The sequence below is a fragment of the Ovis aries genome, chromosome 1 (genome assembly GCF_016772045.2).
Source record: "Ovis aries strain OAR_USU_Benz2616 breed Rambouillet chromosome 1, ARS-UI_Ramb_v3.0, whole genome shotgun sequence".
In the NCBI taxonomy this organism is placed as follows: domain Eukaryota; kingdom Metazoa; phylum Chordata; class Mammalia; order Artiodactyla; family Bovidae; genus Ovis; species Ovis aries.
Genome location: NC_056054.1, coordinates 117,906,225 through 117,933,590, shown reverse-complemented (window position 1 = coordinate 117,933,590; position 27,366 = coordinate 117,906,225). Strand labels below are relative to the sequence as shown.

The window sequence follows — 27,366 nt, the reverse complement described above, 5'->3', positions numbered from 1 at the left end:
TGCAGGTTAAATTTTCAATCAGATACCTGCGCACAAGCAGCAGCATATGGAAATAAAAATAGCCAGTTAAATATGAGGGTATGTGCCATTTCCAGTGTACATGACAGAAGGCTCAGATGGGGAGAAAAGCAGGCATGACACTGCTATCACACCAAAATGGTTAGTTAATCTGAACAGGTGCCCCCTGTACACAGGCTGAGTCCACATGTTCCCTCAATCAGTGAGAACCTCTGTGCCCTAATGAGGAAAAGTCCAAACGACCCTCTCTGAAGTTTTACTCACACACACCTCATTTTCTCAGATTAGGAAATATACTTCTAATCTCTAAATGAAGTCAGCCTCCAGGATCCCTGTCGCCAGAGAATGAGAGTGTGTTAATTCCTATATCAAAAAGGGCTTTTTGTGTCCTCACACTTGATTCTGGGATAGAAAGCTCCTCCAGCAAAATATGCACACAAGATGCTACAGAGTTTAACAAATTGATGGTCTTCTGGCAGCTGACCCCATGCTAACCTAAGAGTCCCTATCCCACAGGGAAACCCTCTGCTCCCACTGGAGGGGAACAGAAGGAAAGATGATAATCACTTCTCAAACATTATTATAACATGTTATTACACAAAGAAAAAAACAACTTTAATTTTTTAAAAATGTATTTGGCTGTTCTGGGTCTTAGTTGCAGCATGCAAGATCTTCACTCTTTGTTACAGCAGGAAGGCTCTCAGTTGTGGCATGCGGGATCTAGTTCCCTAAGCAGGAATCCAACACTGGCACCCTGCATTGGGAGTGTGGAGTCTTAGCCACTGGACCACTAGGGAAGTTCCACAAAGAAAATTTTAAGCAGTCTTTTTTTCTCATCAGCACAACTATAGGAACTGGGAAAAGATCAGAGTCAGTAACCAACACACTCCAACCTCCAAGTATGTATGCATGCTAAGTTGTTTCAGTCGTGCCCAACTCTTGACCCCATGCACTATAGCCCGCCAGGCTCCTCTGTCCATGGGATTTTCCAGGCAAGAGTACTAGAGTGGGTTGCTGTGCCCTTCTCCAGGGGATCTTCCCGACCCAGGGATCAAACCTGCATCTCTTACGTCTCCTGCGTTGGCAGGGGGTTCTTTACCACTAGCGCCATCTGGGAAGCCCCTTTCAAGTAGGTATACCCTCAGAATTTAGCACCATTAATTTTCTTTACAGGAATGACAACTCCCAGCAAGAATCAACAGAAAACAGGTGACAGCAGCCATCCGGAGGAGCACGCCTATCCCCAGGATATTGCTGATGAGGCTAAACTGTCTCCCACATCTTAAGGAGACTAACATTTAGATAACATAAAATAATATCAGTCCTGTCTATTCTTGCATAGCTAAGACAATGTCACATCTTGAGGGACAGAGTCCCCAAGTGGTCATGGAGGAATAGAAATGTTTCCCAAGACGGTAATGTTTATGTAAAAGGACTTTATCTATGAATAAGTGTATGCTTATAATTGAAAAGAAAAAGCTTTTTGAGGAAAACAACCAAACTGCACTGTAGAAGGGTGCTGAAAAAATACTTCATTCTTACTTTTTGTTTGGTATATTTCATGTTCATTCCATGCACCAGTGCAGAGCATCATGCTGGGAGCTGCAAGAAGCAAGCCGCCTGCCCTATAGAGCTTACACTGAGACTCAGCAGAGCAGAGTAGGGTTTAGGACACTGGAGTCAGGGGTGTGTTCATGTGTGTATGTGTGAGAGGGAGAGACACTGGAGTCAGGGGTGTGTGTGTGTGTGTGTGTGTGTGAGAGAGAGAGAGAGAGAGAGAGAGAGAGAGAGAGAGAGAGAGAGAGATACTGGAGTCAGGGTGCATGTGTGCACATGCGCACATGGCTCAGTGATGTCTGATTCTTTGCAACCCCATAAACTGTAACCCACCAGGCTCCTCTGTCTATGGAATTTTCCAGGCAAGAATACTGGAGTGGGTTGCCATTTCCAACTCTAGTAGGAATCTTCCCAACCCAGGGAACAAACCCTCATCTCTTACATCTGCATTGGCAGGTGGATTCTTTACCACTGAGCCACCAGACACCCTGCTTGGATTTAAATGTCATTCCCACCATATACTGTTTATGCACTTAAGACTTACTTAACTACTCTGTAATATAAGCTCCTCACCTGGAAATCAGGGATAATTACAGTAACTTACCTTTCAGGGCTCTTAAAAGGATTGAAGGAGTTAATACATATATGATACTTGGAACACACAGTCAGTGCTCAGAAAAATATTCCCTATTATTTATAAGTGTTTTGAAAAGAAATAGATAAGAAACACACATACAAATAATTTCAGATAGTATTAAGTGAAACAAGGAAAATAAAATAAGGTAGAATAGAGTGACTGCAGGCACTCCAACATGTCATGTCAATCTCTTACACGAGCATGTGTTACTTTTGATTAAGAGAAAAAGAAGTGGCAAAAGATAAAAGTTTGTTCTTTCTAACAAATTATAAGACTGTGCCACCCTCAAAATACTTGAGCCCAACAATTTGAAACTGAAATATCCACCTAAAAGCACAGAGAAAAGTAATGGGTTTTTCCTATAAATACAGAGTTCATTTAAAGCTGACTTTCTTTTCCACAGTCACGTATAGTAACTTTTGACATGCACTAGTAGCTCTTAGATCCATGAAATCAGTTTTGCACACTAGTCCTATGTTTCAAAACCTCAGAGCACAGTCCATCTGCCATCCCAACGCGTGCTCTTCTCCCTCCACACAGCTCAACACTCATGTGCCAGGCAGAGCAGGGGGTCAGCCAGATGCAATGTCAACAAGCATGGCTCCTGCTGGTACAGGACCTACCAACATTAGTCTAACATTCAGCTCTGCAGAGAGCAAGTACCGTGAAGATCAACCAAGAATTATGTATATATACATAAGATAAACTTTTCAGACTTCAAATTCTGATGTTAGAATGAAAAAAAAGTTATCCAGATAAATCCATACAATAACTTAATGTTATACTCATGGCCAAAAAGGGGGGAGAAAAAAAAGAAACTCATTATGTTCACTCAAGTATTTTGAGTACCTGTGATCTCCTAGGCACAGATAGGTTAATAGAGATGAAAGACATTGCTCAGTCTGCTGGTGGCCGCTGGTTCAAGCTGATGGAGCAGAAGAACACGTGCTCATCGTCTCTGCGAGTACCCAAACTGCAACTAGCTGCTGAACCACCATCAACAGGAGGATGCTGGAACCCACCAAAAAAAGATACCCCACGTCCAAGGACAGTCACGATAAAATCAAATGCCGTACACACATCAAGTAGGTGACCCACAAACTGGAGAACAAGACGTTCTCCTATTGTGAAGGTTCTGAGCCTGGGGATCCAGCAAGGGGACCGGGAACCCCAGAGAACTGGACTTTGAAGGCCAGTGGGACTTGATTACAGGTTTTCCACAGGACGGGGGACCGCGAACAGCATGCTAGAGGGAGGAGAACGCAGGATAGGAACCTTGATTCGGAGCACAGAAGACAGAGAACACCTCCCTTTGAAGAGATCAGACAAAAGCGGAGGGGACAACAGAAGCAGCCACACATCCAGAAATATGGAGGTGAGCTCTCTGAGATCTGGGAACTGGAAGCCGATGACTCGGTAGGAAAGGACAGGCTTGGTCTATGGAGAGACACAAAGTAAGCCTGGAGAGACTAAGCCATAGCTTAGGTGGGAGGCAATCCTGTCAGCAAGACTGAAGGCAAAGAGCCACACACCAAGAATTGTGGGGGAGTGACAAGCATGACCCCCTCCTGGAAACCGGAAAAGGTCAGTTTTCATTCCAATCTCAAAGAGAGGCAATGTCAAAAAACGTTAAAACCAGCACACAAGTGCACTCATTTCACAAGCTAGCAAAGTTAGGCTGAAAATTCTCCAAGCTAGGCTTCAACAGTACATGAACCAAGAACTTCCAGATGTTCAAGCTGGACTTAGAAAGGCAGAGGAACCAGAGATCAAATTGTCAACGTCTGTTGGATCATAGAAAGGCAAGAGAGTTCCAGAAAAACATCTATTTCTCCTTCATTGACTATGCTAAAGCCACTGACTGTGCGGATCAAAATAAACTGTGGAAAAATCAAGAGATGGGAATATCAGACCACCTGACCTGCCTCCTGAGAAATCTGTATACAGGTCAAGAAACAATTAGAACCAGACATGGAACAACAGACTGATTCAAAATCAGGAAAGGAGTACATTAAGGTAGTTTATTGTCACCCTCCTTATTTAACTTATATGCAGAGTACAACATGCAAAATGCCAGGCTGGAGGAAGCACAAGCTGGAAGGGTGACAGGAGAAATATCAACAACCTCAGAAATGCAGATGACAGCACCCTTATGGCAGAAAGCAAAGAAGAACTAAAGAGCCTCTTGATAAAAGTGAAAGAGGAGAGTGAAAACGCTGACTTAAAGCTAAACATTCAAAAAATTAAGATCATGGCATCTGGTCCCATCACTTCATGGCAAACAGATGGGGAAACAATAGAAATAGGGACAGACTTTATTTTTCTGGGCTCCAAAATCACTGCAGATGGTAACTGCAGCCATGAGATTAAAAGACACTTGCACCTTGGAAGAAAAGCTATGACAAACCTAGAGAGCATATTAAAAAGCAGAGACACTACTTTGCCCACAAAGGTCCGTCTTAGTCAAAGCTATGGTTTTTCCAGTGGTCACATATGGATGTGAGAGTTGGACCATGAAGAAAGCTGAGCGCCAAAGAACTGATGCTTTTGAACTGTGGTGTTGGAGAAGACTCTTGAGAGTCCCTTGGACTTCAAGGAGATCAAATAAGTCAATCCTAAAGGAAATTAGTCCTGAATATTCATTGGGAGGACTGATCCTGAAGCTGAAGGTCTAATACTTTGGCCACCTGATGCAAAAACCTGATTCCTTAGAAGAGACCCTGATGCTGGGACAGACTGAGGGCAGGAGGAGACAGGGACAACAGAGGATGAGATGGTTGGATGGCATCACCAACTCGATGGCTATAAATTTGAGCAAGCTCTGGGAGTTGATGATGGAAAGGGAAGCCTGGTGTGCTGCAGTCCGTGGGGTCACAAAGGGTTGGACAAGACTGAAAGACTGAACTGAACTGAGACATGACCCCTCCAGCAACAATGTGGAGAATGTTTTGAAAAAAGTCCCAGATTGGCTGCTGGGACATCTGCCACTGGAGAGTTATCCAAGCAAGAAACAATAGATGCAGGGGAGGAGCTATGCAGTACTTAGTCGCTCAGTTGTGTCTGATTCGTTGTGACCCCGTGGACTGTAGCCTACAAAGCTTCTCTGTCTGTGGGGGTTCTCCAGGCAAGAATACTGAAGTGGGTTGCCATACTCTCCTCCATGAGATCTTCCCAACCCAGGGATCACACCCAGGTCTCCTGCATTACAGGCAGATTCTTTACCACCCGAGCTACCAGAGAAGCCTGCAGGGAAGGAGGGGAGGGGGGTAAATCCAAGAGAAATTCAGCAAGTGGAACTGCTGGGACCCTGGGAGTCTGGACGGATGTAAGGGGATGGAGGAGGCTGGAGAGGGAGAGACAGGACACACGGTTGCTGCCCCTTGCATTTATGTGGAGAGAAAATGCTTGTAGTACAGCATCTGTGACTGGAAGCAGATGAGGTTAGGTACTAGGGTCTAGTTCTGAATAAATTTAGTTCAGGACCATCAGTGGGCAATGCCCAGGAGACAGCTGCATAAGCGGGAAAGGAACCCAGGAACAGGCTCAGGGCAAGAAATCACTTGGGAATCACCAACAAATGGAGGATACAGAATATGCAGAGGGTGAAAACCAGTGAGCCAAGAGGGGCTTCTAAGGCATAACACACGCACAGGCAGAAAAAACCCTCAGAGGTGACTGAGGAAGAACAGTGACACAAGGAGAAAACAAGCTAGCCTAGACAGGTGAAATCAAAAGACTTCCCAGAGAAAATGGTCATTGTCAATGTTACAGAAAAGTAAACTAAGCAATCAATAGCTTGAATGGACTTAGGGACTAGGTGACTGCTGGCAACTTTAGCAAGAAAAGCTTTACCATAGCCATTAACACTCTCCAGCTCCTCTGAACCTCTAACAGTACTTACTGACGGTACTATTTACTTGGCACTTGTCACACCTTCAATAACCAGACTAAGTCCTTTCTCTGCAAGAGGCTAGAATGGATAACCTACATTCCAGGATCCTGGAATCTAGAGGTCAGGTCTTGGATGGATGGAGGTATCAAGCTGAGTGAAATTAATCTGACAGAAAAAGACATATATCCTCTGCTACCACTTATGTGCAGAATCTGAAAAGAAAATAAGTGAGTGAATATAGCAACAGCAGCAGCAAACAAATAGACTCATAGGTATGGAGGACAAAATAGTGGTTACCAGTAAGGGAGGAGGGGCAAGACAGGGATAGAGGATTAAAAGGTACCTACTACTATGTATGAGATAAATAAGCTACAAGGATATATTGTACAGAACAGGGATTATAGCCAATATTTTATAGTAACTATAAATGAGAGTATCATCTACAAAAAACTTGAATTGCTATGTTGTGTACCTGAAACTAATATAATATTGTAAATCAACTATATCTCAAGAAAAACCAAAAGTTTTAAAGATATGGGAAAAGAAAATCAGAGGTCTAACAGCTGACTACAAGATGGTGAATGCCACCGGAGAAGAGTACAGGGAGTATTTTTAGTTGGGTTGAGAAGACATTTACTAAACAACTGCCACATGTTTCGGTACTAGGTCAGCACTGGTGAGTAAGACCTCGACACGTAAGCCCACTGAGGCCAAGGGCTTTATCTAATCACTGCTGTATTCATAGCATTTAACCGCATACCTGGCACTTACGGAATGAACCAGTGAATGGAAACATGAGCTCTTCTCTTGGAGGAAGACAGTCTTGAAAGCTGCGGTGGTGTATTTACATACGTGTGTCTCCTATGCAAGGCCAAATTCCTAGATTCCAACCCTACAGCTATCAAATACTGCCTTGCCTCTAACAGGCAATCAAAACACAGCTGGGACGAGGGGTAGCGATAACAAGGAGCATGAGGACCTACACAGGTGTAGTCAATTTGTCATAATTCAGTGAACCGCACACCTGTAATTTACACACATTCCTGTGTGTTCTATTTTTAATTAGAAGGGCTTTCAAAGAAAGTAACGTTGAAAAATTGCTTCCCCCTCCCACCCCTGCTGCTGCTGCTAAGTCACTTCAGTCGTGTCCAACTCTGTGCGACCCCATAGACGGCCGTCCACCAGGCTCCCCCTTCCCTGGGATTCTCCAGGCAAGAACACTGGAGTGGGCTGACATTTCCTTCTCCAATGCATGAAAGTGAAATGTGAAAGTGAAGTCGCTCAGTTGTGTCTGACTCTTAGCGACTCCATGGACTGCAGCCTAACCAGACTCCTCCGCCCATGGGATTTTCCAGGCAAGAGTAGTGAGGTGGAGCGCCATTGCCTTCTCCGGCTCCCATCCCTAACTACCCTTTATAAAACAAGTTCACTTCTTCAAAAAAAGGACCACCACAGGTATTTCCTGGCAGTCCAGTGGTTAAGACTCCTCACTTCCATTGCCAAGTGTGCAGGCTCCATCCTGGTTGGGGAACTAAAATCCTGCAAATTTGGGCCAAACCAAAAAAAAGAAAAGAAAGTAAAAGGTTCACCTTAACAACTACAGAAAAAGAAAGGGCAATATCTGACTAGCCGTGGCCTTATCAGCAAAGAAGACAGGTCGCGGCGTCAAGGAACCAGCGTCACAGTGAGCAAGTGGGATCACACACCAGCACTATCATTGCCGCCAAGCCCGGACAGCACCAGGCTCATGTGTCACAGTGCTGTGCTCTCGGAAGGGGCAGCACAACGGCCAAAGAGCCTGCAGTGACAGCACAGCTGCCGCGGAGCGTGAGCCGCAGTGCAGGCAGGTGACGGTGCCGCCGCGAACCTCCTGCCATGTTTCTGCGCCTTCTCGTGGGATTCTAGCAACTCTCCAAACTAGACAACATTTCCTTCTCACAGACGTAGAAAGGGGTTCAGAAGAAACAGGTGAAGAGTGATAGACCTGGGGTCTTAACACAAGGATGCTGACTCCAAAGGCCACGGAGCTATCCGGAGCTACAGGAGTTCTACTTCAATCCTTGCTGGAAGGAGAGACATCACAAAGCTTTGATTCTATCACATCAACAAGACCCACAAAAGGAGCCTTGTGGCAGGTTGGGAATTTAGCCTTTCTCAGATGTCCAAAACACAAACTTCCCCACTTCAAGAATGATGTCTCCTGATCTTGTCCCTCCAGAACCCAAATGGTCCATCCAGCACAGCCTCTGGCTTACGTCATCCAGAGGCAGACAAGGAGGGCTCCCCTTGCATCACCTTGCTGACTGCCTCTTATTCAACTACGATGTATCACTCAAGAGTCTGATCCCTATGCTTTCAAACACTTACTTTCTCAACAGAGCGGGCAGAGGAAAATGAAACCAGTGACTAATCAAAATGGCATGCTTTACAATCCCAATGTCCACTGACAGATGAGTAGATATATGTGCTGTGTGTGTGTATATACTTACATATATACACACACATAGACACACAGTGGAATACTACTCAGTCATAGCAGAATAATGCCACTTGCTGCAACATGGACGGACCCAGACATTAGCCTACTAAGTGAAATAAACCAGAAAGATAGAGACAAACATCACATGATATCACTTCTATGTGGAATCTAAAATAGAACATAAGCAAATTTATCTACAAAGCAGAAACAGGCTTACAGATATAGATAACGGGATTGTGGTGGCAGAGGTGGGAAGCTAAGGATGGACTGGGAGTTTGGGATTAGTAGACGCAAACTATTATAACAGAATGGATAAACAACAGGTCTGATTGTATAGCACAGGGAACTATATTCAATATTCTGTGATAAACCATAATGGAAAAGAATATGAAAAAGAACGTATGTGTGTGTTGTCTGTATGTCGTCACGAAGTCATGTCCAACTCTCTGCGACCCCATGGGCTGTAGCCTGCCAGGCTCCTCTGTCCATACAATTCTCCAGGCAAGAGTACTGGAGTGGGTTGCCACTTCCTTCTCCAGGGGATCTTCCTGACTCAGGGACTGAGCCCGAGTCTCCTGCTTGGCAGACAGATTCTCTACCAGAGCCACCGGGGAAGCCCATATATGTCTGTATGCATTATCTGTATATATCACTGAATCATTTCGCTGTACAGCAGAAACAGATGCAACACTAATCAACTACACTTCAATAAAAAATGTTTCTTAAAAAAAAATCAACAGATCCCCAGGAGATTCAGCCCACCCGAAACAGCAGTCTCCTCACCAAATGCAACTTTTGTAGAAATTCTGGAGACGGTGCCCACAGACAACCAATACACCACACAACAGAGACAGACCCTCAGAAAACCTCCACTGAAACAAACGGTGATCACGTCACAGCTGCTCTGACAAACGCCAGGCTGGTTTCAAAGCACCTGTTGGTAGAGGTGCCAGCTTGTGAGCCACACAGACTGGCAGGCAACCTGTGGCCCAGGGGTCTCTGCCCTGGGTTCCCAGTTCTGTTCCTGCTCAGAACTACTTCTTAGTATCAGCCCTATCATAAATTTACTAGAATAATAAAGACCATAACTATTTCAGTTTACAAAGTATCTGCACTTCTTTTGTCAAAAAAAAAGAAAACATTTTAAATGGCAACATCTCAGATCTCAACCTGGCTGTTTCACAGCAGAAACTCAAGTAATACATATAATCATCTGTGTTGATGAAGAGAACACTAATAACCCCAACAGGATAACACAAAATTACACAAACAGCTACGGGCCGTGTCTCTCATGTCAGATCTATTTCAGAATGTTGCCTACAGGCCACCCTAAATTCAGAAGAACATAAAGAGCTACCTACAGTGTTTTCTCATCCTATGGCTCTACTCAGCACGTCACCAACTCCACTCCATGCTACAAAAGGCCTACATTCAGATGGATGCAAGGTGCCTAAAGCAAAGATAGTTTTTCTCAAAAGACTATGCACCTGCCTCCCTCTAAGATAATAACTGTGGTTTAAAAGATCTAGCGTTCTAGCATTTCTTGAGTTTAAGATCTAGTTTATATCAACAAGCATTTCATTAAACAAAATTAGGAGGCATCGCTAGTAAGACTTGACAGTAAAGTACTAAGGTTGATTATATATATTTTTTAAAATTAAACAAGGCTTCCCTTGTGGCTCAGCTGGTAAAGAATCCGCCTGCAATGCAGGAGACCTGGGTTCGATCCCTGGGTTGGGAAGAGTCCCTGGAGAAGGGAAAGGCTACCCACTCCAGTATTCTGGCCTGGAGAATTCCATGGACTGTATAGTCTGTGCGGTCACAAAGAGTCGGACACGACTGAGCAACTTTCCTTCCTTCCTTCCTTCTTAAGCAGGCACCTAAGCCATCTACCACGTACAATGATGCTGAGCTGAGCAATGCGCCTACCATCCAATCCTAGTGAAGAGATGCCCAAAAAGAGGAAGCACAGATGTCACCAGCAAAGGAACAATGATCTCCTAGCAACAGCCAAAGCAACTGGGTGAAGGGCTGAAAACTAGCATTAGAAGGGCTAACTGAGCAAGGGACTGGAAAAACCCAGTTCAGGTGGAAAATACACACGGCCCCAGGACCTGCTGGCCTGGAAAAATCGAGTTTCAGGTGGATGCCGGCAAGTGGTGAGAGACATCAATCAGTCTTTTAGAACCCCAACAAATGATTACAGATGCTTATGCAGGTTCGGAGTTGAGGATTCGAGAAGTACCTTGTCTGGGTGATCACTGGTAAGAAAACAAGAATACTCAAGGCAAGCTGCAGAACTGTGAAATGCTACGGTCTGACAGGACCCTAGAACATAGCTAAGAAGTAACTGGCAAAGCTGGACTGGAGCCCAAGTTTCCTGAATCAGTGGCCATGACGGGTGACTTGAAATACTAGTGCTGAACTGAATAACCTAATTAGGGGGCAACAAACCCTTTTACAATCCAGAGGTTTCCAGTTTTCTGCTCTCAACAAAATTAAAGGGAGCTAAGTGTTGAGTTGGTTGATTCATAAAGACACATCAGGTTGCGACAATTTAAATAATTCCGATAATTTAACAAACTAAGTGGCCAGGGCAGGAAAACAGTCACAGATGTGGAGAATGGATCTGTGGGCAGGGGTGTGGGGTGAGTTGAGAGCAGCCCTGGAATCTATACACCACCATATGCCCACACACAGCGAGCAGGGAGCTGCTGCACAGAGTGCGGGGCTCAGCTCTGCGTTCCGTGGGACCTAGAAGGCTGGGACGCTGCGGGGAAAGCAAGGAGGCGGCTCAAGAGGAAGGGAATATATGTATACGTACAGGGGATTTCTGTTGTTGTACAGCAGAAACTGACACAACAGTGTAAAGCAACTATATTCCAGCTAAAAATAAAAATAGTAAGTGAACCTGATATAACAAAAGTTCTTCTGATCCTATCTACTTCTGTCAACAAGGTTTCTCAAATTTACATCTACGCAAATGAAAAACCTTATTCTCGCATGAAGTAGTAATCATTCCCCAGTACATGAAATAATTCAGTGTTGCAGCTCCATTTGTCTCAAATTGCTTTCCAACATAATTCTACCTTTCATGTTTAATTACTTATCCAAAACGTATGCCTACTTGTTCTGATTAATTTATGTTAATAACCATACTGACACAAACCAAAAGAAATTAACACTGAAGAGACTTATGAGGATAGAAAATAAAAAATCATTCCCATCACTCCATATTTTTGTTGCAGAAAGATGACAGAATGATCAATAAAAGATTTTCAAGTATAAAAATTAATTAACATGTTTGTGGAGCAAGTGGAACTGAAATATCATTTCAAGGAGAAAAAAATGAAAAATTTACATTTTTGATTCAATGAAAAGCTTAGTCATGTATTTTTTAAATGGATGACAATAGGTCAACTTATAACAGTATTTAGAGCCCACTAGATTCATTTTAGAAGAATGAGATAATTGTTGTTTTAAAACATCAACATTTACAATATATCAGAAATTACATGATTTGCTACTCTACTTATGTGATGAAAAACCATGTGATGGGGATAAAGAATTCTCCAAAATTCTCAGCAGAAATGTATGCAAACATTTAAAGGCCATAGTCCAAAATCACAGGTCAACACTCTTAGCATCCCAGTACCCTACAAGCTCCCTGTGCCAACGTGCACAGGGCAGGGACAGAGCTCACCCTCCATCTAGGAAGAGATGACTCTAGAGACACCTGCAGAACTCTGGACTTCCTTCAAGACAGGCAGGCAAACAGAGGATGTTTGCTGAGATATGAAGCAACAGCTCTTCAGCTGAGGGGAGCGAAGAAATGCGGACGGGAGGGGAGATATCAGACCAGACAGCATACTTACAGACTGATTAAAGTGATTAAAGAAAAGAAGCACAGCTCAACTTCAAGGACACATACAAATATTCTTATGCTTCCATGTGCATACTAGACAAAAAGTCGTACCTTACTGAAGCTCTACACAAAGGTGCCACAAGTCATACAAAAGGCCAAGTGGCAGAATCTTCTGTCACCATTACTGTGAAAATGAATGCTCAGCCAAAATGAATGTGGGACCACACAGGATGGGACTAAAACACACTGCTGGACACGCCAGGGCACTCAAGGCTACTATGTAGGGCTCTCAAGGTTACTATAGGAAGTATGAGTGGTTCAGAGATACTCTTGACACTTTTCCTGCAGTTTCACACAGGGTATCCATGTGAAAATAACTGCGTTTTATTAATAAAAGAAACCACTTCCCTGGTGGTGCAGTGACTAGGAATCCAGGTTTGATCTCTAGTCAGGAAACTAAGATTCCATTCGCCTCTGAACTCCTAGTGGCTGAGATGGTAAAGAGTCTGCCTGCAATGTGGGAGACCCAACTTCAGTCCCTGGGCCGGAAAGATCTTCTGGAGAAGGAAATGACAACCCACTCCAGTATTCTTGCCTGGAAAGTCCCATGGACGGAGGAGCCTGGTGGGCTACAGTCCATAGGGTCACAGAAGAGTCTAACACGACTGAGTGACCTCACTCTCTCTCTCTCTCTGAACACCTCAGTCTGTGCACCCCCATGCACTGCAAGGAAGATCTTGCATGCTGCAACTAAGATCCAAGGCAGCCAAATAAATAAATTTTTTAAAAATTTTCTTTAAAAAAAAAAAAAGGAACCCTATGCTCTGAAAAGATCATTTTTAATAGCCAGGTGCCAATGCAAATTGATCTTTTTTAGTATTATCATCCTCTTCCATCATTATTCAAAACTCTCAAAGCATACATGATGTGTTTTAGAACCAATGTCCCCAGGACGTCCCTGTGAGGACTCTGTGCTTCCACTGTAGGGGGCCTGTGTTCACTCCCTGGCAGGGGAGCTAAGGTCCCACAGGCCACACAGCATGGATGAAAGACAAAATAGAAGCAATGCCCTCATACCTAATCAGAGTTCTGCTTACACGAGGCCTGAAAGTCCACCGTTTTATACGATTCTTCATAGTTCTCAGGTTAAACAGTGCACTGATGGTACTGCTGTGACTGTAAATGCTTTGCTTTCTGAGTCAACTCTCCCGTTAGACTTTACTGAATGCTGATGAGTCTGCTCTGTTAACACCTGATGGCTTTATACCTCTTTGTCTTTCAGAAAGTCTGTCTTTTGGGACTCCCCTGGCAGTCCACTGGCTAAGACTCTGTCTCTCAATGCTGGGGCCCTGGGTTTGATCCCTGGTTGGGGAACTAGATCCCACGCCACAGCTAAGACCCTGTGCAACCAAATAAATAAATAAAAATAAATATATAAAACAAGAAAGTCTGTCTTTTCTTTATTATCTTCATGTAAATTTTTCAGTGCATTTGAAAATATTTCACTTTCAAAAGAAGTTTTTGATTTGCTGTCGAAAGAAAATAAATACATGTATTAAAATCAAATTAAATATTAAAAATAATACTTTGAAAATGTTCCCATTGTTAGGTAACTTAGTTGTCAAAAACTATGCGTGCAACTATAAAACTCATAAATAGAAACCTGTAAACACCTGTAAATAATTCCAATGAGGGTTTTCAGTGGGTTTTGAATCCACTAGTTAAAAAAAATAAATAAATGGAGCACCTTGGTTTGCAAAAACAGCTGATGGACAACAAAGATGAAAATTTCCTAGCTATAATTGGGGGATGGCACTCTCATAACTAGATAAATACTACAAATGATGAGTTTCTTGTACCTGGATCATTTTGGGCAATAACTTTTTCAAATACAGTCATTAAATCAAGATTTGAGAGACTTATTAACAGAAACAAACCTTCAGCCTTATATCACCACTAACAGTAATATCACCAAGATCATGAATCATCACACTTAAGTAAGGTTTTTAAAAATCAAACATTCAGTAAGAATCAAAAGGCTTTAAAGAAGCCACATTTTTAAGTGCATATCTCATCTTTCCATAATCATTATGGAAATTATCATAATCATTTCCATTATCATTCCATAACCCCTATTTTTGTTTTGAATTCTATTAATTATACTGACAGGATTTACATATTCAGGTACATGATACTTTATAACATAATCAAATTCTTTAATGATAAATCAGTTTAATGATAAAAAGTTTGCTGGACAAGAAAGCACATACATATATACATACACACACACAGATTATTCCCTCAAACTTTAAAAATTGAGACACATGTCTAAAAAATCTTAGGGATATTAAGCAAATCCAACAGCACCATCTCTACAACCTGTCTCCATCACAAGACCTCATGAGAATAAGACTCAGTGAAGAAATAGTATCAATGAAAAGACATAATCAAAAAATGGGAGGAAGAAAAAGATAAAGTATTAAAAAATGTTTGAGACAAAAAAAAAAAAAAAATGGGTAGAAAACCTAAACAGATGTCTCTCCAAAGATACAGAAACAGCCAACAGGGACGTGAAAAGATGTTCAACATTGCTAATTATCAGAGAAATGTATATCAAAATGGCCATCATAAAAAAGTCTGCAAATAACAAGTGCTGGGGAGGGCATGGGGAAAGGGGAACCCTCCTACACTATTGGTGGGTACTTAAAAAAAATTTTTTTTAATAGTATCAGGCAGAAGACCTAAGCAAATGCTATAGGCATGGTGAGCTGGAGCTAGGTGACCAGACAGCGTGCATCAGGAACACACTTCAAAGACTTTCCAACAGGAAATAAAGGAGGCAACAGCAAGCAGCATGCCCTGCTGTCTGGGCTTGGTTCTAATAGGCACGTGGCTAGAGGCACTAGCGCAATGAACAAGAGGGGAATTTCAGCCAGAGCAAACAGCAAATGTGAAGAGCCCTGGGTGTCGGGGGCGGGGCGGCGGGGGGGGGGGGGGGTAGTAGGGGGCCGGATGGACCAAGCCAGGAGCGTGGCCAGAATCAAGAGCAAAGAGCGGCAGGAGAGCAGCAGGGCCAGATCACGCCAGGCCTGTCACGCAGCAGCTTGGGGCAGTACAAAGCAGACAATGTCAGCTCTGTTTCTCACAGCAGGACTTCAGTTCCATGGTTCTGGAAGCACCTGATGGAGGGACGGTATGGACTAAGTGATCTGGTTGGATGGAGATGGCTGCTGAGGTTCCAAAAACCCAGGTCCAGGGAGCATTCCAGAGCGCTCCAAAAGCAGATGCTGACTCATGGTCAAGCCAAGCTGACGGCTCCCACCTCTGAAGGGACTGTGATGTCCTCTCTTGGGCTGTATTATTCATACACTGTCCAACCGACCTGCCTTAAAATAAATACCTCTGAGGGCTAGTCTCTGCTGGCAAAGAAAGTCCAAAACAGGAGTAGGTTTAGTAAAGGAAAAACCTGGATTCCTATCCAGCGTCTGTCACTGACTACATGACCTCTCCCATTGTTACCCATCAATGGGGAAGATACCTGCCCCACTTCAAAGGAAGAGACAATCAAATGCTTTAATGCTAAACTGGCTGGCTGGTAAAAGCTGTTTAAGCAGTTTTACACTATACTGACAGAGACGTTCTCTCATATTTTCTTATTTCCTGAGTTCCTCTCAAGTCCAAGCGCTTGATACAGTATTCTGCACAGTGACATTCAGCAAATATCCATTTAGCACACATTAAATAAATACTAGACTCTGAACAAGCAATACCAATGAGTTAGGGTTTGGGTGGGCTTTTTATTGTCTATCATTGCAACACAAATAGGACAATTAAATATGGTTTCAACTGTGGCTTCAAAAGCCTATTTCAAATAGTCATGAATGAAAAGAATAAAAGGGTAATTATAAACTACGGTTTGCCTAACTCAGTCCAACAAATGCTGAATGACAATGCTGTATAAAACACTGCAACGGGCATTAAAGCAAAAATGAATGAGTTGCTCTTACAGAACTTTTATTATAGTGAGGGAAGCAGTCAACAAATAACCCCAGCAATTGGGGGCTTCCCTGGTGGCTCAATGGTAAAGAATCTGCCTGCTAATGCAGGAGATATGGGTTAGATCCCTGACTTTGGAAGATCTTATGGAGAAAGAAATGGCAACCCACTCCAGTATTCTTGGGGTTCCCAACTGGTGCTAGTGGTAAAGAAGCCGCCTGCCAATGCAGTAGGCATAAAAGACAAGACTTCGATCCCTGGGTCAGGAAGATCCCTTGGAAAAGGGAATGGCAACCCACTCCAGTATTCTTGCCTGGAGAATTTCAGGGACAGAGGAGCCTACAGTTCACAGGGTCTCAGAGAGTCATGCACAACTCAGCAACTAAACAGCAGTGGCAAAATGTGGTGAAACTACAGAGCATTAGAGAGGAAAAAAAATAATTCTGATTAAGGATATGGATAACAAGGTTCCCTGGAGGAAGTATTAACCTAACTGAAGCCTTAAAAGGATTATAGGCCATTCCAGAGAAAAGACCAGGAGCAAAAGTAGAACTGAAAGCAAGGGAGGTTCAAAAGGGTGAGGATATATGCATACCTATGGCTGATTCATGTTGAGCTTTGACAAAAAAACAGCAAAGTTCTGTAAAGCAATTATCCTCCAATAAATAAATAATGAATTTTTTAAAAAAGTATAACTGAAAGCAGCTCCACAGATGTGTGGTGTATATTTGGGTGTGGGGAAGCAGGACAAGAGTAGAAAAATAAACAGTCTGGGCCACATCTCGGGGGCAGGGAACTGCACAATGTGCTGAAATACCTGACTTGTAGTCTGGGTGATGGAGACGCATTCAAGGTTTCCCAAAAGAAGAGTGACCCAGTCAGAGCTAAGCTAAAGAAGACCTCTCTGAGGAAGTGCAGAAAAAGAAACTATTTTAATCGGCCAAAGAAGAAGCCACAAGGCATTAAACAGCTAAAGTGAAGAGAACAGGGAATGGCAGCTAAAGTCACGGGTATATATGCAGGTAAAGAAATTTAAACTGTCATTTTCCCCACCAACCATGGTTACGTGTTGCTCTCTAGACCTGTCCTTTAAGAGGAAATATGAGAATCTGGTCTTCAACAAACATCCAGATTACTTTCTCAACCCACCACAATTTTAGGTGAGTTTTTAGCAGTGATTTATCATGTCAGCCCAGTAAAGCTTACTCTAGAGTTCTAATTCATCTTCATTTGTAAAACAAACTTTTAAAATGTGATATATGGAGCAGCAATCACTATTTTTGCCTTCCACAACCAAAATAATTTAGGCTACGATAAAATACTTGCAACTCAGGGCAGCCACAACACTTAGACAAATTAGAGCTCTCCAGAGAAGCTAAACAGGCAGTTGTTTTCTCTTATAAAGCAGGGGAGAGAGCAGTGAAGATCTATACTATGCGGCCAAGGTGCATTTCCATTTCCTTTTGGGTCAAGTACCTCTGAAACCATTCTGTAGCCATTTCCAAGTAGCCCCTTTCCAGGTTGAAGGTGTAAACTTATGTTCTCCAGGCATGCCTTAGTCAAGTCTTCTTAAACAAGAACAATGACTAGGACAGAGCAGTACCTATCTAGTTCTGGCTCCACCACTAAATATATGATCTGAATTCATTATTTTCCTCATCCATCAGTGATGAGATGAAGTGCTGGACTCCAGGACCTCTGAGGTTTCTTCTAGCTCTAAAAGATGCCCTTGGACCCTTTCAGTTCAGTTCAGTTCAGTCGCTCAGTCATGTCCGACCCCATGAATCGCAGCACACCAGACCTACTCTCTCGGAGTTCACCATCTCTCCGAGTTCACTCAAACTCACATCCATCGAGTCGGTGATGCCATCCAGCCATCTCATCCTTGGTCGTCCCCTTCTCCTCCTGCCCCCAATCCCTCCCAGCATCACAGTCTTTTCCAATGAGTCAACTCTTCGCATGAGGTGGCCAAAGTACTAGAGTTTCAGCTTTAGCATCATTCCTTCCAAAGAACACCCAGGGCTGATCTCCTTCAGAATGGACTGGTTGGATCTCCTTGCAGTCCAAGGGACTCTCAAGAGTCCTCTCCAACACCACAGTTCAAAAGCATCAATTCTTCTGTGCTCAGTCTTCTTCACAGTCCAACTCTCACATCCATACATGACCACTGGAAAAACCATAGCCTTGACTAGACGGACCTTTGTTGGCAAAGTAATGTCTCTGCTTTTCAATATGCTATCCAGGTTGAACCCTTTGCCTTCTCCCAAATTCCTTTAACAAGCCCAGAGCAAATACCCAGGAAGCAGAGTATCAACCTGGCTTCCAGAGCCTCCTGTACTAAAATGTTCAGGCCTGAGATTCCCAAACGAGGTCCAATCTGTTGATAGGGACCATCCTTTAAACAAAAACAAAAACAAACCCCAGGCAAAAACAAAAATTTAAACTCCTTGGAAGAAAGATGCTAAAGACTGGATTATAGAATCACGACATAATTGCCGCAAACTGACTACAACACAAAATTTTCAAAGTCCAGTGCTCCTTGGGACTTTTTTAGTAACAAAAAAACTATAAAATAACTCTAAGCAATGACAAACTACTTGTGATTGCCCAAAAGGTACAACATGCTTTAAAAACTGCATGAGGGACTTTCCTGGCAGTCCGATGGTTAAGACTCCACATGCTGCCAATGCAGGGAGTGCATGCTTGATCTCTACTGAGGGAACTAAAAGCCCACATGCCACTTGACACAGCCAAAGATTTAAAACTGTGTGAAAACAGACCCTTTTTGGGGAGTATCTTCTTCCTTGATTAGAAACAGGGACAAAAGAGAGCTTGCTTAAGAGCTCTATTACTAGTTCCTACCTGACACCTTACCAAAATAACACTTACATGTATACTGATATCAACTGAGAACAGGTGATCATTCAGGAACACAAAAATAAGAAGGGAGTTATTTCATCTTTCAGGATCTCAATTTCTACCTCTGTAGTAACTATTTAGTTGATTACCAAGGTCATTTTGTTTCTAAATGCTACACTCATATGTCAGTTTGTCTCCCTACCCCTAGGAGGGCTGGATCTCAGGTCAATATTTGAGTCCAACTATACCCCACATCGGCTTCCCTGATGGCTCAGACGGTAAAGAATCTGCCTTCAATGCAGGAGACCCAGGTTCGATCCCCGGGTTGGAAAAATCCCTGGAGAAGGGAATGCCAACCCACTCCAGTATTCTTGCCTGGAGAGTTCCATGGACAGAGGAGCCTGTCGGCCTCCAATCCACGGAGTCGCAAAGAGTCGGACACGACTGAGCGACTAACACACGCACACGCGCGCACACACACACACACACACACACACGCCTGGTATTGTGGTAGGAGCGCTACAGTCCATGGAGTCACAACAAGACTGAGCGACACGCACACACACGCCAGGTATTGTGCTAGGAGCGCTGGGAATACAGCCATCAACAACAAAAAAGAAGCCGCGCGACACGAATACGCTCGGGGGGTGGGGGGTGGGGTGCTGGTTCTAATGTAACAGTTAAACTTCCTAAAAGAACTGGCATCCTGGTTTGGCTTTGGCTTAACATGGAAAAAATTTCAAAATTAAAAAAAGGCATTCAACCAGGGGCAAATTCAACATAAACTTCTGGGCCCTAAAGCAGGCAGATTTCCTAACCCTGGGAGCCACGGACGAGATTAACTAATCAATAAAGAAGTTCCACAGCGCCAGCTGCCGCTTCTGGGCCCCACGCGCCGAACTAGTCCAGACCTGGAGGGAAACGTGTAAAACCAAAATGGAGGAGGGGCTCCGGCAGAGTCAGATCCGGAGCGAAAACCTCGTGGCTCTCCTCTCATGGCGCCAACCAGCCTTCCTGCTCCGCTCTCCCCAACCCTAGGAGGCATCATCTCGCCTCGCCAGACGCAGCGCGCAGCACCCATGTCTCGCAGGCTCCCCTTGAGCCCGTGCGCAGAATCAACTTGGAGATTGTTAAACAGCAGGGGAAACAAGTAGCCACCTTAAAGGAAGGGGAGCAAAGAAAGAAACATCTGTGAGGACTCCACCCTTCCCCACCTGCAGAAAAAGCCGGGGGTAAAGCTAGGAAAGCATATCCCTAGCTTTGCTGATCAAACAATAAAGCAGGCTGCTAAAGGGGTCAGACACCTAGAGGATGACCACTTTCCGCGGATCGAAGACGCCTACGGCCCCAGACATCTAAGAGCCCGGGGCCAGTACAACTTTCTCATTGAAGCTGACCGCGTTTCCTCTTAAAACCAGAGAGGGAGAGAGAGAGAAAAGCCCTGGGTATGATCATTACATTGATGTCACCTCGCTTATTTTGGCTCATATTTGGATTTTCCCCGGAAACCCCTGCAATCCCCGGCCCCAGCATCCAGTCCAAGCGGGGCTCCTCTTTTTCCTCTGGACGCTGCCTCGTGCTTTCTCGCAGCCGTCCGGGTAGGGCTGCGCGGCTCGCTCCGCCCTTGGCACCGGGGCTGCGCCGCTGGGCGAGCGCATCAACGCTAGGACAGGGGAAGACGGGTGTACCGCGGGGGTCGTAGAGGACCCTGCTTAAAGCCCTCTTCCCCACGTCGGACTTGCAAAACAATAAGCATCCGTTTTCTCTGCCCCTCCCCCACAGGACCCCGGCCACGAGTCACTGCCGCCCGAGGAGCGTGCCAGCCCTGCGATCGGTAGCCGGGGTACCTCTGGAACCTTGGTGGCCCGGCTCCTCGCCCGCCCGTCCCCCGCAGCGGCGCCCGTAGTCCGCGCACGGAGGACTCGGCACTGGAGCGCTGCCAGGAGCGGAGGCGCGCGGGCCACGCGGTGGCTGCAGCAACTGACACGGCCCGCGGCCGCCGGCCACATGCGCCGCCGCGGGGCCGGGACCCGGGAGGGGAACAGAAGGGAGGGGGAGAGAGCGCGGCCCCGGGGCCCCGCTGTACCTTGCCGCTGGCCGTGCCCCCGCTGACGCCGATCAGGAAGGGCTCGCCGCCGTTGGGCTGCTGGTGGTTCTGCAGGGTCTGCTCGCTATCCCCGGCCATGGCTCGCGCGGCCCCTCCTCCCGCTGCCTGTGCGAACCGACGCACGCTCCCCGCCCGCGCCCGCGCCGGGCTCCCTCTGCTTCCCGCAGCCGCCACTGGGCGCTGCCCAGGCCGAGGCTGCCGCCGCTCCCAGCTCGGAGCCCGGTGCTGCCTTTCCCTAAGGAGCGCAGAGCCTTCCTCTGCCCGCTGCGGCCGTCCCGGTTTACATCCCAGGCAGAGGTCAGCGTGATGCTGCTGCTCCAATCCGGGCGGGCAGCGCACTGCTATTCGCCGAGGCGGCGGCGAGGCGTCTGGCCCCCGCCTCCGCCCCTCCCGGGCCCGGCCGCCACCGCCCGAGGTCTCTGGGAAAGGTGTGAGCCCGACCCTCCTCCCTACCCACCCGGTTAACCCTATCAATGACGACGGCCTGCCGAGGACCAAGGGAGAAGAATGGAGCCTTCTGCGTGTTTTAATTGGGTATGCCCCCACCTATTTCAAAAGGGATAAAAAGCTAAAAGGGCAGATCAAATAATAGAGGGGATGGATGCCTCAGGTTTGAGAAGCAAAGTCAGAACAAGCTTGGAAGAGTAAGATGAAACAAAGAGTTAATGTCATTTCTCCATTATCCAGACTAAAAACTTGTGTTCTGAAAATGAATTTTTTTCCCCTCCCATTTGCCAAAATAATATTTCAGTCTCTGGCTTTTCCTCTCTTGGAAATCTCCAAACACCATCCTCTAACTTAACAGGCGACTTTCCGTAGCCCTTCTTCCGAAAGAAAGGTAATTTGAGGGGGCTCTGAGGAACGCCCTCCCTCCCGACATCAACGCCCCTTCTAACCATAGTTTGAAATCCCAAACACGGAGGTTCCTGAGGAGTTAAGGCTGTGGAAACGTTAAAACTATGCATGTCGATTTATTAATACCTTTAAGTGAAGTGGTTTAGGTGGACAGTTAGGCACTTGGTTACAAAAGACAGTAGCTGCTGGTGACCAAGAGTGGGGCCACCTCTGGAACCAGATTTCTGTATTCGCTGCAGTTCCCTGAGCAAGTCACTCAACCTCCCTTGCTCAATGTTCTCATCTGTTAAATGGGAATCATGGCAATTATATGCTAGGATTATTGTATTAAAATGAACTTTTATATTTACAGTATTTAACAGAGGGTGTGACACAGGTTCAAGCCTTTATATAAAGGCGCTGCGAGAAAAGGCCCCGAAAGGGCTGAAACTGGAGAAAAGAAGCCTTTGCTGAAGCACAGGAAAGAGAGGGAGGACTAGACTAGCCACTTCCAACCTCTGCTCCCGTGAACGCGGGACTGGCATCAGTGAGCTCCAGGCCCTACCATCTAAAGAAGAACTCAAGTCTATTGCATTCTCTTTCAAAACTTAGTAAATTATCTTAAATTCAGAATTACTTTGAAAAAATTACTAAAGAAAATTAAGAGTATTCGAAAAAAACAGATATTCTTTTCATTTTTTAAATATTTAAGGATACCATCCCCAACCAAACTCCACAGCTCAGACAAGAAACTAAGCTGGGGAGAGGAGCTTCTTGGAATCCAGAGGCAGGCATTTGGGAGAGGTTAGCAAGAAGGCTTATCAGATTGCTGAGGGGTGTGTGGTTAAGTGCTGCTTCTCCTACAAGTTCTTCTCTCAGTGAAAAGATAACGATCTTTTAGGATTATGGCAGAGCTTTTCAGAGCCAAGAAAGGCTTTTCAGAGCCAAGAAAGGCCAACTGGAATTTGGAACTTGATGGACTCATAGCTAAGGGGATATTAGGTAATTGAGAGGAAGAAGAATAAAACAATGCCACATTTTCCATGAACTTTTCCCAAATTCCCATCTTCTTTATCATTCCAATAACTCTTTTCTACAACATTGTAATCATAAAAATTTTCAAACTTAAAGTTGAAAGATTTTACAGTAAAGACTGATATAGCCACCACCTAGATTCTCCTGTTAACATTGTATTATACTTGCTTCATCACATCTATACATTGTACCTTTTGTTTCCCTTTCTTAAAGTGACTTACTACAAACTGGTTTACACATTTCTTGCTTTGTGTTTGTTTTCTATCCCTAGCACCTAAAACAGTTTCTGACACATAGCCTTAGGGAGTAAAGAGACACCGTATCTCATTTCTACATTCTTAAGGCCCACAGAACAGAATAACTGAGGGTAGGAGGCATTCACACAATACATGTTTGTTGAATATTGGATGAATGAATGAACAAATATGAAAGAGGTAAGAAAATGTGCTGTGCTGTGTGCTTAGTCGCTCGGTTGTGTCCAACTCTTTGTGACCCCATGGACTGTGGCCTGCCAGGCTCCTCTGTCCATGGGGATTCTCCAGGCAAGAATACTGGAGTGGATTGCCATGCCCTCCTCCAGGGGATCTTCCCAACCCAGGGATTGAACCCAGGTCTCCCACATTGCAGGCAGATTCTTTACCAGCTGAGCTACCAGGGAAGCTCAAATACCAACAAGTAAATATCACTTCCACCATTTTGGAAGAAAATGTAGTTTTCCTTAGATTGCATTTATGTGGTTACTATTATTTCTCAGTGTTTTGTTTTCCTGTCATTCCAAGTAACTGTCTATCTCTAATCCTAGTATGTGCATCTGTTAACTAGTGGAACTAACTCCTTAACTGAGCTAACTCATTACACTTATCTGCACCCTGTTTAATAATAATAATAATATTTGACATGAGTTAATATACATAAAAGTGCTCTGAAAAAAACAAAAGCTATCTATAAAGGCCTAATCCAGCTGCTCTCTGCACTCCCTGTTTTCACTTTGCTATTTTCTTTTTTTCTGTTTGTCCCTAGGGCAGGCTTACCTACACAGAAGGAAGTTCCCCTGTCCATTTAAATTATTAAGAATATTCTCAGCACTGGTGACCTCAACAAGGACTTCTGTATCTTTGCTTTCTATAAAGCACGGTAGGCTGTCTGTGCTGTCCCCTGTGCTGTGTCATCCTCTCTTGGGAGCCTGGTCACCAAATCCCACAGCTTAGGATGTTCAAATCACGTTTGAGCCTCCTGCAGCAATTACACTGCAGATTCTGGATTAAGTGATTTCCAGATGCCCTCCTTCCCCTCCCACTAAGAAGAAAAAAAAAAAAAAATCAAATGTTTTCAGTAAAATCCAGAGCTAGAACAGATGCACAGGAATACATTTTCTTGGTATCTGTCAGAATCTTCTTATATGTACAGAGATTCAGTCTGATCAAGTTCTGGCCTAGTTAACATTTGGGAGTGAAATCAGCATGAATGTGCAACTACAGCTGTAGCCAAAGAAGAAGGAAAGGACTTGCTGCTGACAGCCTCGGCCTCGCTTCTACCCTTAAAGTAGCGACAGCTCTGAGCTAGACGAGCAGCCTTACATCTCGCCTCCAGTTGACAAATGCTACCCCCAGGTGCTTCACACACCATAGCTAATTCTCTAATTGCTTGTCACATTTCCCAACCAGAAAAGAAACATTCTCACACTTCAGTATGTCTTCTGCAGCATGTTAGTTCCCCGTTATGCCCTTCCATTTACCTCCTCTCTTTTATTAATCAACAGTTACTTTGACAGGTCATAAGTACTGATCTGGGAAGATGACCATCTGATATGAAAGCTCCCTCAACATCTGGCTCTGTAATCTTCAGTTCAGTTCAGTCGCTCAGTTGTGTTTAGCTCTTTGCGACCCCATGGACTCCAGCATGCTAGGCTTCCCTGTCTTATCACCAAATCCCAGAGCTTGCTCAAACTCATGGCCACCAAGTCAGTGATGCCGTCCAACCATCGTATTGTCTGTGATCTTAATCAGTCACATTCTCGGATAGATACTGTTAGGCAGCAGGACATAGCAGTCTTAGAGCAGCATCAGCAGCCTCTGAAGGCAAATCCATGGTCCCCACCCCAGAAGTAGTAAACCTGAAACTTCATGGGCCAGGCAATTTGTCTTTCATGAACTGTACACGATTCAAGTGCTTGCCAAAGTTTGAGCACTCCTGATTTAGTGGAAAGAAGACAGTGTGAGCTCTAGTTAGAAAAGCACAGTTTACATCCTTGCTGTGTTACTTACTCATTTTATAACCTTCAGCAAGTTACTTTCTATACACCTCAGTTTCTTCACCTGTTAAATGGTACCTGGCTCATAGGATGGTTGTAAAAAATAATAAAAACATTATCAGTATACATATAACGGTTGTTAAGTCATTATCATTTCTCTTTCCCTCCTGTTTCTGTCACAAGTCTAACTATTGCAAGAGTCACGCCATTAGAAATTAGGAGTTCCAAAGGTAAGGACTTCTAATCCCTGTGGACACTTTAAACTAAAATGAAAAAGATAACGTCCAAAATAGGGAACCCCACATGTAGTGCTTGCCTGCAGTTGGAGAAGTTGCGGATAAAGGGAGACTGGTGGCTAACGGGTCTGGGATCTCTTTTCAGAGTAAAGGGAATGCTCTGAAATTGTCTGGTGGTTGTGCAACTTTTGCATAAGAACCTTTTAATCATATAAGTTAGTGAATTATATGGTATGTAAGTTGTATCTCAGTAGAGAGCAGTTTCAAAAAATAGGTCTCAACCTGCAGGGGAAAGAGGTTTTTCAGAATTGGTAACAGAAATGACATAGGCACAGGGGAAAAAAAAGACAATGATAGGGGATTTTGTAACCTATAAAACAGTGCCCAAATACAAGTCATTAATTTTTTTATATTCAGTATACTGATTTTTCCACATATGCCCTTCCCCTTCCTCAGAAAGATGATAGTCATACAAGGGCCCTTAAACTTTAGTTGGCCCAACTTCAGAAATCCCACATGCCCCCAGAATTCTTCCCAGACTTTGAGAAAGTTAACATACAGATTTTAGTCCTATAGCGATTTATTTTCTCTCCCTACCTCATAACATGATTTGTGTGATTCTATGAAAATGAAGTTAGGAGTTCAGTTGTCTTGCCCAGCAAGCTTCCAGCATCCTTGTTTTGTTCACACTCTGTGTTCTAAGCCATTTACCTTTATTCTGTTCCCAGTTCTTCTCCCAGACCTGTATCTGACCCTGTGCTTCTTTTCCTATCACCAGACTACCACCTTGTCCATCTCACTTTTCTGCAGTGACTTCCTTCACCTTCCTCAATTAGCTCCAAGGTCACTTTCTCTGTAAATAATCTACTTCTACCCCTCCCCCTTCACCCTAGGGCTGATGCTTTGTTCATTACACCATAATGGACATTATGGCTGGTGATGTACAGTGCTGGGACTAGGGTGACACAAGGGTGTCAAAATGTAAGGAGGCTCTGACTCTCGGATGGAGCAAGTGCTAGAGTAGCTGTGCTGTGCTTAGTTGGTCAGTCGTGTCCAACTCTTTGCAGCCCCATGGACTGCAGCCCACCAGGCTCCTCTGTCCATGGGGATTCTCCAGGCAAGAATACTGGAGTGGGTTGCCATGCCTTCCTCCAGGAGACCTTCCCAACCCAAGGATCAAACCCAGGTCTCCTGCATTGCGGGCAGATTCTTTCCTGTCTTGAGCCACCAGGGAAGCTAGTGTAGGGTGGGCCTTAAAAAGGAGTCTTCCATATGTGTTTGTTCTAAATGTTTTGTCTCTCTCCAGTCCCAGCCCTAGTAATTGTCAACAGGAGAAGCAGAAGATGGTACAGCTGATGGCATCAACCTCAGAGGAATAGCTACATTTAGTTTGGTGGCTTGTCTTTTATTTAGACTGATGGCCAAGGATGGCAGGTCTGACTGTCCTGGAGGTGATGCTGAGGTGCCAATTTGTGTTGGAGGCTTAATGAGATTGCAGATTTAGCAGATTACTTTTTGCTTGGGGTTCAAATGGTATGTTGCTGAAAAGTTACTTCGGTATCTCAAAGCAAACTCTCCTCAGATCATTAGGAGAGAAAAT

General features: G+C 44.5%; 1 protein-coding gene across 3 annotated transcripts in view; it reads right to left on the bottom strand.

Moving 5' to 3' along the window:
- UCK2 (uridine-cytidine kinase 2) overlaps positions 1-21,750 on the bottom strand; it is an 86,256-nt gene extending 64,506 nt beyond the window's left edge. Inside the window, exon 1 of one of the 3 annotated variants that reach the window (XM_027977701.3) lies at positions 21,390-21,750. In XM_027977701.3, coding sequence (XP_027833502.1) covers positions 21,390-21,488 — 99 coding nt within the window. In that variant the 5' untranslated portion in view covers positions 21,489-21,750. Of the gene's footprint in view, positions 1-20,761; positions 20,896-21,150 lie in introns of those variants that run through there. The other 2 variants (XM_060403460.1, XM_042257261.2) reach the window with 2 other exon arrangements.
- Between the last annotated feature and the right edge of the window lie 5,616 nt (positions 21,751-27,366).